Here is a 13,274-nt window from a genome sequence, read left to right as displayed (position 1 = left end):
CCAAGGTCAGGGATAAGATAGGGCCGCTTAAGTCAGGAGAATCACTGATAGATATAGATGAGGAAATGAGGGAGGCTTTAAACAGATACTTCTTAATTGTATTTACCAAAAAAAGGTTAGACGATATACCTCAGGAAGAATAGATCTACAGGGGAGAAGAGGTAGAAGGATTAACCAACATCAACGCAAGTAGGGAGGTCGTGAATAGACAGATGGAAAGACTCAAGTTACTAAGGCGCCAAGGCCAGATGAAATTTTTCCCTAGGTATAAAAATAATGTAAATCTGAGATCAGATGCAGCTAACAGGTTTTAGGAAGTCTCTAGACACAGGGGTGGTGCCTGTTTCATGGAAGCAGGCACACATTATTCCAATATATAAGAAGGGAGATAAATCTGCCATGCATAACTATAGGGCAATCAGTTTGACGCAAGTTATAGGTAAAATGCTTGAGTCAATAATAGCAGATAGTATTAGGGGCCACATTGACAGACACGACTCGCGGCATGGGTTTACTAAAGGAAAGTCGTGCCTTACTAATCTTTTATCCTTTGACAGCTGACACTGATGAGAGTTACGATGTTTATCTTGATTTTAGTAAGGCCTTCGATAAGGTACCTCACCAGAGACTATTAAATAAAGTCAGGGCTCATGGAATAGGAGGGAAGGTTTATGATTGGATTAGAGCGTGGATTAGCGACAGGAAACAGAGGGTTACCATCAATGGTAAAAAAATCGAATGGGGTAATGTTACTAGTGGGGTTCCTCAGGGTTCGGTTTTAGGCCCGCTTTTATTCATTATCTGCATCAATGACATAGACAATGAGATAACCAGTGACATAGGTAAATTTACGATGACACCAAAATAGGACGCACTATTAGGATAGGGGAGGATGCCAGAGCACTGCAGGAGGATCTAAACAGTCAGCTTGGTCAGAAAAATGGCAGATGAATTTTAACATCACCAAGTTTAGCGTACTAAGTGTATAGGAACACGCAACCCATTACACGGGTATAGTTTAGACTACGACGATAGGCAAGGCAGTGTGTGAAAGGGATTTGGGAGTGTTAGTGAACTCTAACCTAAAACTAAGGAAGCAATGTATTAGTGCTGCCTTGTGTAGGCCAGTCGGCCTCTTGCAGTCTCCCTATGTTCTTATGTTCTTCGAATGTTCTTATGAGAGAGTGGGCAGCGAATGAGAGTAAAGTAGACTCTACACGATCAATATTATTGGCACAATATATTGACTCATTTTTTTGTGTGTGTGCAATATTTGTTTCCCCCAACACAGCCCTATATTATTGCGCAATATCGGCAGCCGTGTGAAGGATTTCAGAGAGACAGCATGACGGACATTGATGTTGCTTTAATCGGAATTGCGCAATATTACCCTCACACTACTCAGTATATTCGTATTGTGCGATAAAATAAACTCTTTTTGATGTCTTCAATATATTGTAATTCTTCAATACCGCCCCTTCACTGTCAATAATATTGTACAATACTGAATATTGCGCAATAATATTGATCGTGTAGGGTCAGCAAGGGCAACGAATGTGAGTGTGTGTTAGGGGTGGGCAGGTACCGGTACCAGTACCGGTACTAACGGTACCAGCTAACCGGTACGGTACCGGTACCAGATTGCTCGGTACCGGTACCAGTTGCTCGGATTTATTTATTGGATTTATTGATAGTTCTTCATGTCCGATTTTTTTTAGGTTGCTAATAAATATTGTTATTGTTATTAGACTATGATCGTGTACATCCATAATAACTATACATGCTATTTTTTCATCGAAAAAATAAATATTCACTTCATTCAGAGAGAGAGAGCGATCACCACTCAGTGAGTGGATATCTCGGTGATATGGGTACTCGACTACTCGATCATAGTCTAATAATAAAAATATTTATTAGCAACCTAAAAAAGAAAAAGAATCGGACATGATGAATTATCCAGCAACTCCAATAAATAAATCAAATAATAAAATAATGGAAACGGGAGCTGTGATGGAAACGGAAAGCAGGACAAAATGGTGGGAACTTGGGGAGACGGTCAGCAGGGCAGTGACTCAGCGTCTACACACAGGGCCCATACCACATGGAGGCGGGCGAGCGCCGAGCGTCAATAAGATCCAAACTGTACCGGTACTAGCGGCAATGCGCAGTGCCGAGTGATAATGCTTCCGGAACCAAGTGATCATGAGGCTTCGCGGTACCAGGTACCGATACCAGGTACCGGTACCAGGTACCGCGAAGAATGTACCAGGTACCGGTACCTGGTACCGCGAAGCCTCATGATCACTGGGGTTCAGGAAGCAATGATCACTCGGCACTGCACTTGATCTTAGTGACGCTGGACCGTCCCCAAGTTCCCACCATTTGTCCTGTCATTTTCATCACAGCCCTGCTTTCTATTATTTTATTATTTGATTTATTTATTGGAGTTACTGGATAATTCTTGATGTCCGATTCTTTTTCTTTTTTAGGTTGCTAATAAATATTATTGTTATTAGACTATGATCGAGTACCCACTACCCATATCACCGAGATATCCACTTACTAAGTGGTGATCTCTTTTTTTAAACAGGGCTTACAGAAGATTGTGCTAAAGTTGAAGGTTTTAAGCTTCATCTATCTATAGCTACATACAAGACACATTGAATTACTGCCTAGAAGTCCTAATCCAGCTGTTCACCTCCCGCTTGAAGACTTGAAGTGACGCGCGATGGTGGGGGTCGGTGTGGCGAACAAGCTGGTTCCACAGGCGGCTGTAGCGGGGCTGGAAGGAGCGGAAGTGGTGTTCTGTCCTGGAGAAGGGTACAGCCACTTGGTCCTGTCTGTGGGGTGCTGCTCGGTGTGTGTGTATGGGGGTTGGGGGCGGGGGTAGCTGGAGAGCTGCCAGGCGGGGTGTGTTTATGTTGTGTGCCTTGAACATTACACACAGGCCTGCCACATCCTGCGCTCCTGGAGAGGTTGGGAGCCACGCGCGTGCTGAGGACCTGTGCGCTGTATCAGACGCTGGGCTCTGGCCTGGACACGATCCAGCGTTGCAAGGTAGGATGGAGGGCAGGAGGACCAGGCGAGGGGGGAGTACTCCATGAGGGGGCGTACTTGTGCCTTGTAGAGCACCTCAGTCCCTTTGGCGTCAAGTAGATGGGAGATGCGCCGTACACAGCTGAGTTTCCATGCTGCATTTTTTGATATTTTTTTAGCATGGTTGGTGAAGGAGAGTCCCGCGTCGAACTCCACTCCGAGAATGGAGATGGAGTCTTGAAGGGGTAGCGTTTTCCCCTCCAGTTGTATCCCCGGCCCGGCTAGATTGTTGATATCTCGCCTGCGGGATATTACTAATGCTTGTGTTTTATCAGGGGCCAGGGTGACCTGCCAGCAGCCGCTCCAGGCGATAATTTTGTCGAGTGCCATGTTGATGCGACACACTGTGCCTTGCCAGTCCTGTCTGTCGCTGGTGAAGGCAAGGGTGCAGTCGTCAGCGTACGCCTGGGCATCAGGAATGAGCTGGAGAATGTCATTGAAATAAACATTCCACAGTAGAGGCCCTAGTACGCTGCCCTGGGGCACGCTTGCATTGATGGGGTGCTGGCTTGAGGTGTGGCCGTTAATCACCACCTGTAACGCCCTGTCCTGGAGATAGTCTCCAATGAGTTGCAGGAGGGCGCCTCGCACACCTAGGCTCTTCAGCTTGGCGATGAGGCCTTGATGCCAAACCCTGTCGAAGGCTCCGGCTATGTCAAGAGCCACGACGAAGGTGTCGAGTCCCCTGTCCAGCGAGTGGTTCCATGAGGCAGAGTTAAGGAGCAGCAGGTCTGCAGCAGATCTTCCCTGCCGGAAGCCGAATTGCTTGGAGTTGAGGAGATGGTGGGCATCGAGGAAGGCCGTGAGTTTGGTTGTTATAAGGGACTCCAAGATTTTCCCAACAGTGGAGAGGAGGGATACTGGGCGGTAGTTCTTTGGGTCCTGTTTGCCTTTTTTCTTGTATATGGCCACCACTCTCGCTTTCTTCCAAAGTGTGGGCCACTTGGAGGTGGAAAGGATGTTATTGAAAATGGTGGTAAGTGGTAGGGCAAGCTGGCCAGCGCATCTTTTTAGCAGGTGAGGGCTGATGTTGTCAGGCCCTAGGGCTTTCTTGGGGTCTATTTGCAGCAGCAGATTTTTCACCTCCTCTGTGGTGACAGTGAGACTCTCCAGAGAGGCCCTGGTGAGGGATGGCAGCTTCGGGGGGTCGCGGAGGGGATCAGGTACTGACATTTTGGAAGAGAAGTGGGCCGCCAGTAGCTCCGCCTTGTCATTGGCGCGTATAGCCACTGACCCATCTGGCCTGACGAGGGGTGGGATGGCGTTGTCGGCTGAGAGGCCTTGTTGTTGTTTCACTCCACTCCACCACTCCTTGCTACCCACAGACTGGCCGCTGAGCTTGGTCTTCATTACCTCCTTCCAGCGTTGTATAGCCTGTTTTTGCACCCGGCTCATGTTCTTGCAGGCTTCTCTGTGTAAGGTTTTATTATGCTGAGAAGGATGGGACTTGTAACGCAGCCAAGCCCTACTCTTGGTGTCCGCGGCTATCCTGCACTGATAGCCGAACCAGGGCTGATCATTTGGTTTTGATTTATATGACTGGCTGGGCACATATTCTTGTTGCAGAGACAGAAGAAGGTTTGTTAAGTTCTCCACTTGGGTGTTGAAATCTCCGTGGAGGATATCCGTCCACACGATGGAGTCCAGATTTGCCTTCAGGCTGTTCCAATCTCCCCGGGACCACAACCAGTTCACACGGGCGGTGGCTCCGTCGTGTTCTATTGAGGTCTTGATGGTGGTGAGCACAGCAGAATGGTCAGAGGAACCAACCATACCTAGGGGATGACAGGTGACAACTTCCTCTGGCAGGTCTGTAATGACTGGGTCCAGGGAGGAGCCGGAGATATGTGTAGGGAAATCAACGTGGTTCGTGAGGCCGTACATGGTCAGAAGGTCTTCGAACTGCCTTGCCACCAAGTACTGATTCATGTCCCCCACCACAATGAGATGTTTTCAGGAATGCTGGAGCAGAAGGGTGTCGAGATTTGTGTGGAGGAAGTGGATGGGGTCGCTCCCCTGCCACTGTGGCCGGTAGCATACACAGAGCAGGATGGGGTCGCGTTGTCTTGTCCACAGCCTGAAGAATGCCATTTCGAGGTGGCGTTCCATGTCGACATCGAGGGCCTCCACAGCAAGACCGTCACGGAAGCAGATTGCGATTCCCCCGAAGGTACCGTGGGCTCGGTCTCTTCGGTGCCATCTAGAGTACCCTTGAATATGCTCAAAGTAGGCGGGAATGGTGGGATTGAGAAAGGTCTCCACTGTGGCTATGATGTCTGGGGAGTGCGGGATAACAAAAGAGTGTGTTAGATCTCCTATGTTAGTTTGGAGGCCTCTGATGTTAGTAGACATAATCGTCAGTTTCTCTTGGAAGGTTGGGTCTGCCGGCATAATTCCAAGGTGTGTAGGGGTGTTGAGAGGGATGAGGTGCTTGGCGCTGAGACGCTTGGTAACTGGGGAGAGGAGGCTGTGTGAGGTGCTTGTTTAGTGTCTCGATGAGGAGGGAGGTGACGGCTGTCTGCTCGGACAACTGGCGGTAGATCTTTTCGTGCCTTTCTTGGGCATGGGAGGCACGGCAGTTAGCTGTGGTGTGACCTTCACGGTAGCAGTAGTCGCACCAGCTTAGCCAGCGGCAGGTGCCTCTAGTATGGCCACTCCTCTTGCAATGGTTGCAAAATTCTTTGGGAGTGGTCCTACTAGGGGAGGGCAGGGACAGGAGTGGAACAGGGTGTGGGCGCAAGGAGGTATAGGTGTTCCTGGGGCGGCTGTGGCGAGGTGTTCTGGGGGGAGGAGGATGACTTTGTCGCCGGGCGGGACTCTTGTTCCTCCGTGTGTCAGCGGTGTCTATGCCTTGGGGAGTGGGCAGGTTCTGGGCGTGACTTCTTCGCTTGCGATGGTCGTCTGAGCTCTGACCGCTCGGTGCTGAGGACCGGGGATTGGCCTGAGAGTCAGGTATAGTGTTGATGGGGATGGATGAGGAATTGGATGATGGGTAATCTTCCCTTGTGATGGTGGCTGCTGTGTTCTTGGGTACAGCGCCTGATGATATTTGGGTGTTTATTACGGATGTATCTCTGGGCGGGTCAACTGAGCTTGAGGGTGGGTTGAGTTGAGGTTTAATTGTGTGAGGGGTTGATGCCTCAGCGGTGACAGGGGCAGGTCTTGAGGGGTTTGGGAGGGTATCAGGTAAATCACTTTGAGTAGCGGTGGAGACGGTGCCAGTGGAGGCTTTCTAGTGCTGACGCGGCTTGCCTGAGGTCCACCAGTCGTTTGCTCCGCGGTGGTGGGCGACGTGGTGCTTCCAATCCTTGTCAATGCTGTGTCCTCGGGCAGAGCAGGATGTTCTGGTGACGGTGAGGTTATTGAGGCTGCTCTGTGTGGCCAAGTTGTAGTCGATGAAGTTCAGGATGGTTACTACCGCGTCACGGTTGTCAGCAATGTTTTCGGCGGTTTTGTCGAAAGAGGCGAAGGTGGACTTGTACCTCCTGTTCTCCTTCCTAAGCTGCTTGATGATGTTAACCAGCTCTCTCTCTCTCTCTCTCTCTCTCTCTCTCTCTCTCTCTCTCTCTCTCTCTCTCTCTCTCTCTCTCTCTCTCTCTCTCTCTCTCTCTCTCTCTCTCTCTCTCTCTCTCTCTCTCTCTCTAAAAGTTAACGAGTCATACGAATTTAACAGTGGCAAGTAAAAAGAAAACGAAGTCTTGGGTTAAAAGTTAGTGAGTCCCACGAGTCTTTAGAAAACGCTAATATATATTGTTATTGTTATTAGACTATGATCGAGTACATCCATAATAACTATACATGCTATTTTTTTATCGAAAAAATAAATATTCACTTCATTCAGAGAGAGAGAGAGAGAGAGAGAGAGAGATTTACATAGATTTACATAGAAAATCAGACCACACAGACCCCATGGTCTAGACTAGGTGGTCTGTCCTTAAACCTAAGTGATTTTACATTAATCAGAAGGCTCCTAAACATTGCATTTCTACTCTAGTTGATATTAAGTTGAAGGAGAGAGAGAGAGTTTTCTTTACAGGAAATTTATTTGGGAATTTCATCAGAAGTCATTAAGAAAAAAAAAAATCCTTCGGGTACCGGTACCGGTACTAACGGTACTTGAGTTTTCGGTACCGGTACTACCGGTACTCAAATTAACGGTACTTGCCCATCCCTAGTGTGTGTGTGTGTGTGTGTGTGTGTGTGTGTGTGTGTGTGTGTTGCATAATTCAAAAGCGACAGACTTGTGCTGCAAAGCTTGAAATAAATCTTTCAGCATTATCTTCCTTTCAAGTCTCCTCTACCTTCACTGCCCCTTCCTCTCCGTCATTCTGATCCCGCTCCTCCTCCTGCTCCTGCTCCTCCTCAAGGTCACGTGATGGGCAATAAGTGAATCGGCGCAGGTATCAATTCAATATTGAGACTAAAATCAGCATCTGGAAGCTCTCCCTCCCCCCCTCCTTTCACATGCCCACGCTAGACGCTGCCCGGATAGTATATAAAGGCCCGCCGCTTTCTGGCTGGCACTCAAGTCTTCCGGTGACCCCTTGTAACACGCACAGCAACTATGTAAGTAGAGAGGCGGTGCTGCGCCTGATGCTGCTATTGTGTTGCTGTAGTCATTCACGGTCTCATTTCATTCTCTATTATTATTCATGTATATAGTTAAGAAAACAATACCAATAATTTATCTTCTGTAGTTGACATCGATTTAGTCTCCATGATTTCTTTTGTCTTAACTTGGATCCTCCGATAACTTTTATCAACAAATTGATGTGACAAGCTGAGGTGTGAAAAGTGACCTGTTGGCTGTCTGCATGAGATAAACCAAAGCCGATTAACTTTTCATCTTGGTGGAGAGCAAAAGGGTAGACTCGAAATGTGCACCACTGAGTAGGGAATCGAACCCGGACCTTCAGAATGAGAGCAGGGCAGCATACACTCTAGCACTCACTGGTGTATATTTCGATATTTTCCTGTTATTACCACGTAGGCTATTTATAAGGAGTTACGCCTTATCTTCCTACACATCTTCTGGTAAAAGCAGTTTCATCAATAACCACATACCTTAACCATTGATCCGGTGCGGTTCCTGCTCACGCCGGATTTAGTTTATTCTAAAGAATAATCCTTGACATTTTCTATGTTCTGGTCCAACACCCATGACATAGATGTGCGACGCTTGCGTCTATAGCAACGACACCTCTCCTTCCACAGGGCTCGTCTTCTGCTCCCGGTCATGACTGTGGCCCTGGCCATGGTGGCAGGCGCCATGGGCCAGCAGGTGGGCTGTCCTTCAGGATATTCCGAGATTCAGATTCCGACCTTCACCCTTATCAATGCAGAAAAACCTGTTATTGATAAATTACTTCAAGACCGAGCTTTTGTGGATTTGGTGTACAATTGCTTCCTTGGAAAAAATTGCGACCAATGCTCCCAGAATGACGAGGTTAGACAGGCATTAGGTAAGTCTTGTATCTCCTCGTGCATCAACACCACTTTTTACTTTACCTTTCACTTCATTGAACACACTCGATAATGTTACAGAACTTCAGTGTCTTAATTCAGACTGTACATGTGACTTGCTTCTGGTACAATCCACACTCAGTAGTATTATAATCAAGTGTTCTAGGGTAACTGTGCATCTAACTCCCAAACTTCCTCCTGTTACAATGCACTCAATAGTATCATATTCCAGAGTTTGTGACTGATTGTGCATTTGACTCATTATTCCGTCCTGTTACAGTGGTGTTGCCGTGGGTGTTCATTCATTGCACCCAGAACCCTGCCATCTGCAACCAGGAGCAGAGAGCCAGGGCATCATACATTGCCACAGAAATCAACAAAAGGTACTCCAAACAGTACCAGGAAATCCTCCAGCTCTTCAATACTCAATAAGCACCTCAACACACAACCCATCCTGCCACCCCTCATGTTTCCCGCTATATAACTTCCATCAGTGTTTGTGGGCTGTCTACACACACGTCAACTACTCCTTGTTGAAGTCTGTTCATATTTGATATTTAATTTAATAAATCCATAATGTGAAGATTCCAGTTATTATATATTTCCCGGTGATACCACTTTTGTTTTCCTCCTTAGTCTGATAAAAGTTATCGTTTGGATTTCCCATTTCAGTAATGTTTTGGACAGGGCTGGGTGGGGGTGATGGGACCAGCAGGGAACAACTCGCTACACACACACACACACACAAAGGAAATGGACTTGCCAACACTAGAACAAAGAAGAGAAAGAGGAGATCTAATACAAATATATAGGCTATTGAGTAAAATGGAAGAAGTAGATAACGAGAAATTGCTACTAAGAGAGGAACCTTCCAGCAGGAATACTAGAGGACATAGTAAAGAGTTGAGGAAGGGAAGATGCTCAAGAGACAAAGAAATATAGCTTCCCACAAAGAAATATAGAGGTTTGGAACAGATTAAGTGAAGAAATAGTATCGGCGAAGAGTGTGCAAAGTTTCAAGGAAAAGTTGGATAATTATAGATACGGAGACGGGACCACACGAGCGTAAGCCCAGGCCCTGTAAAATTACAACTAGGTAAATACAACTAGGTAAATACACACACACGCACACACTAGTGGTATGTTCACAAAAGATATCTTATCACAAACGCCTCACAAGGGAATCAAAACCCCGAGTCACAAGTACACGTTGGAGGGAAGATTTTTTTTCTTTTCACAATACAGTCTAGGCCGCCTGGATCACCCCTCGCACGTAGTACCACCACGCTTGAAACCTCCATCAAGCCAACCTCGCCTCGACCAGCAGGGCGATGCATGCTGCCGAGACCAGTTTACGTGGAGGTTCCGTTTGTTTGTGTGTGACAGCGGCTTACTCTTCCCTACATTCCTTTCTTCCTTTGTCTTTCTTCTACGCCATACCAGACGCAGCAATGGAACTCCTTAAACAGTTATTCACCAGTCTTTTGCCCTTTTATTTCCAGTCTCGCGTTTTTTTTTTGTCACTCAACACCAGGATAATAAATACAGGAGTCAGGAGGTGTAGAGTACATTAAATACAAATGACAGCACGAAGGATAGGTTTCGATATGAGTAAGCAAATTGACGGACTAATGTAAAGTCAAACGGAAGAAAACGGAAGGAACAAGTGAGAGTGAAAGAGAATTTAGGGCAGAGTGGAGGACACTTGGACGGGTCGGCGGAACAGGCATGCCAAGGAGCCAGAGGGTGAGGACGAGGTAGGAATACCAACTAAGGACGAAAGTGAAAGCGGTTGAGACAGAGAACACTAAACAAGCCAAAGGTGTAAAAAGCGAAAGGATATCACAGATCATAGTGTGCGTCCTTCACGGCCTTCGTCCTTGCCCTCTTCTCCAAGGCAGACGTGGTGCCGTCAGGCTGTGCGGGCAGGGTGGCGACCGCCGCCTGTTGCAGACTCCGCCGCTCCTGCAGGATGAGGGCCGCCGCCCGCTCCGCCACCATGGTCACGGCCGCGTTGGTGTTCCCCGAAGGTATTGTCGGGAACACGGACGCGTCCGCCACCCGCAGGCCAGACACACCCACCACCCTGCCGCCATCATCGACATTAATTACACACACACACACACACACACCAATAATAAAAAAAGGTTAAGCTCAGTTATATTAGCGCGCCCATATTTCGCTTCCTACCTTGCGAAGTATGTGTTTAAGCCATCAAACCTCCCGGGAAACCGTAGGGAAGAGTGTAAATATTAAAATAAGTGTGAAAACAACGATGAAAGGTATGTGCAAACCCGCGGCCGAGGGAGGGGAGTAGCCTAATGCGAAGAAATGTGGAAATACAGGTCTCGAGGGGGGCAAAGCACTCTCGTTAGGAGGTTCATGTATATTCACTCATCTTTTAGTGCTCCTAAGGAGGATCGAGGGGGAAAAATACCCTCCGTAGGAAAGAGCCTAATAGATTTTAGCCGTGGCGAGAAGCGTGTTGTGGCTGCCACGTGACGCAATGGGCTACTCTGCCGCCCGCGGACGCGCGGGCACACATTTCATGGATATTTTCACATTTGTCTTTATCTCTTCACTCTTACCATGTATTCCGGGAGGTTTGAAGGTTCGTAAGCAACATATGATTACAGAGGAGCAGTTGAATAAGTATGAAACGAGATTAGCCAACCTTTAAAGAAAAAAAAAAGAAAGGTAAATTGCCTTTTACCTTCCCTTTTTCTATAGTTTTCTTTTTCTGCCCTAAGTATGTCATGACCTTGAGCCGTGGCCCACCACTGAGAGATGCTAAAGTAGTAGCAGCAGCAGCAGCAGCAGCAGCAGCAGCAGTAGTAGTAGTAGTAGTACTAATAGTAGTAGTAGTAGTAGTACTAATAGTAGTAGTAGTAGTAGTAGTAGTAGTAGTAGTAGTAGTAGTAGTAGTAGTAGTAGTAGTAGTAGTAGTAGTAGTAGTAGTAGTAGTAGTAGTACTAATAGTAGTAGAAGTACTAATAGTAGTGGTAGTAGTAGTAGTAGTAGTAGTAGTAGTAGTAGTAGTAGTAGTAGAAGTACTCTCTCTCTCTCTCTCTTCTTCACCCTTTGAAAACAATGTGTCAGCCTATTATATTGATTATAATCCTTTCTATATATCTATCAATATCGCTAAATTAATAGGAATATTAATAGTAGTGTCATTCCACAGTAGATATCACTACTACTTTCAATCATAATCAATAATCAGTCATTATTACTACATGTACTACCAATATTCCTGTTGCCATTAATATCAATATCTATAATTTTATAAATGCATGACCCTGCTGCGTTTGTACAAAAGAAGATCACAGATGTATAAATTGTGCATGTATTAAGGAGAAAAGACGCTGTACGAACTGTAAGAAGAGCGACAGGTGCCAAAATCCCCTGGGCAGAGATCAGAGCAGGGAGGATAACGATGAAGCGCGACACCGCGGGGACAATGAGGGCCGCCGGGGAAGGAGTGAGCGGGGAGCTGCTGCACAACCGCCACCTCCATATCCCCCTCAACCGGTACCTCCCCTTCCATTGGCACCTCCAAAGTTGCCACTACCAACACCACTACCACCACCCCCTCATCACTCTTCCTTTTCGACTGGACAGGGCGCGGCGGAGGTCGGGGGAGGCTTTGCTAGGAAGGGGCTAGAGGAGGGGGAAGCAACGAGGTGGGTGGATGACACATACCTTGAAGTTGTTGGGTGGTCTGCAAGCAATCTTTTTGAACCACCCAGATGTGGAGCCACGACATTTATCATCCAAAGAAATTGTCACCCTGTTAAATAGCTACATCCAGAACACACCACTGGCGCCCCTATCCCTGAAAATTGTATTCACTCTCCCCCATCTCTTCCTCCAAAAAGCACACCCAAAAACCAAACAAGCCGAAAATATCGAGGCATTAAGAAGGCGAGTTGCCTTGTGGCAAACTAACGAGTTAGATGCCCTCCTAGGAGAAGCCAGAGCCATACAGGAGAGGCTCCCCGGACCCCAACAAAACAACACCTCCACAGAAGACAGGGCCCGGAAGTTTGCAGACAAAATGCGACAAGGTAATGTTGCGTCTGCAACACGAGCCTTGTCAGAAAATTCCACACGGGGTGTGCTTCCACTCACCAGGGACACGATCAATCAACTCAACGAAAAACATCCTCCACCGAGTGACCTGAAGGGACTGAGATTGGCAGGATGTCTACAACCACCGAATCCAGTTATATACGAAAGGATAACAGGAGAGATGGTGTGGAAGAAGGCCCTCCAAACTCGTGGCAGCGCGGGGCCCTCAGGACGGGCATGGCGAAGCTTGCTGAGCAGCGCCAACTTTGGCAATGCAGCTGGTGACTTGCGCAACACCATTGCAGCACTGGCAAGAAAACTCGCCTCCTCCAGCTGCCACTATGTGGATGCCCTGACGGCATGCCGCCTCATTCCCCTGGACAAGAGGCCGGGATGCAGGCCTATAGGAGTCGGAGAAGTCCTGCGGCGCATCGTAGGCAAATGCATCATGGCTGTCGTCAAAGAAGATGTGAGAATGGCAGCAGGGAACCTCCAAGTTTGTGCGGGGCAGCAGGCAGGAGGAGAAGCAGCAGTCCATGCCATGCGGGAGATATTCGACCACGTGGAGTGCGAAGCAGTGCTTCTTGTTGACGCCAAAAATGCCTTCAACACAATAAATAAGAACATAAGAACATAAGAACGCA

The 13,274-nt window shown here is 47.5% G+C and overlaps 2 protein-coding genes across 5 annotated transcripts in view; one reads left to right on the top strand and one right to left on the bottom strand.

The window, feature by feature from the left end:
• Nucleotides 1-9,171, top strand: part of LOC126986728 (uncharacterized) — a 25,404-nt gene extending 16,233 nt beyond the window's left edge. Inside the window, exons 2-3 of the mRNA XM_050843097.1 lie at nt 8,311-8,558; nt 8,840-9,171. Coding sequence (XP_050699054.1) covers nt 8,311-8,558; nt 8,840-8,991 — 400 coding nt within the window. The 3' untranslated portion in view covers nt 8,992-9,171. The remainder of the gene's footprint in view (nt 1-8,310; nt 8,559-8,839) is intronic.
• Nucleotides 9,172-10,110: 939 nt separating this feature from the next.
• Nucleotides 10,111-13,274, bottom strand: part of LOC126986722 (glucose dehydrogenase [FAD, quinone]-like) — a 58,701-nt gene continuing 55,537 nt past the window's right edge. For all 4 annotated transcript variants that reach the window (XM_050843092.1, XM_050843090.1, XM_050843091.1 and 1 more), the window contains one exon: nt 10,111-10,645. In XM_050843092.1, the coding sequence (XP_050699049.1) occupies nt 10,472-10,645 (174 nt within the window). In that variant the 3' untranslated portion in view covers nt 10,111-10,471. The remainder of the gene's footprint in view (nt 10,646-13,274) is intronic.

This window comes from Eriocheir sinensis, chromosome 62 (assembly GCF_024679095.1).
Source record: "Eriocheir sinensis breed Jianghai 21 chromosome 62, ASM2467909v1, whole genome shotgun sequence".
Classification (NCBI taxonomy): domain Eukaryota; kingdom Metazoa; phylum Arthropoda; class Malacostraca; order Decapoda; family Varunidae; genus Eriocheir; species Eriocheir sinensis.
The sequence above is the reverse complement of the archived record's forward strand: the minus strand, read 5'-3'. Positions and strand labels throughout refer to the sequence as shown.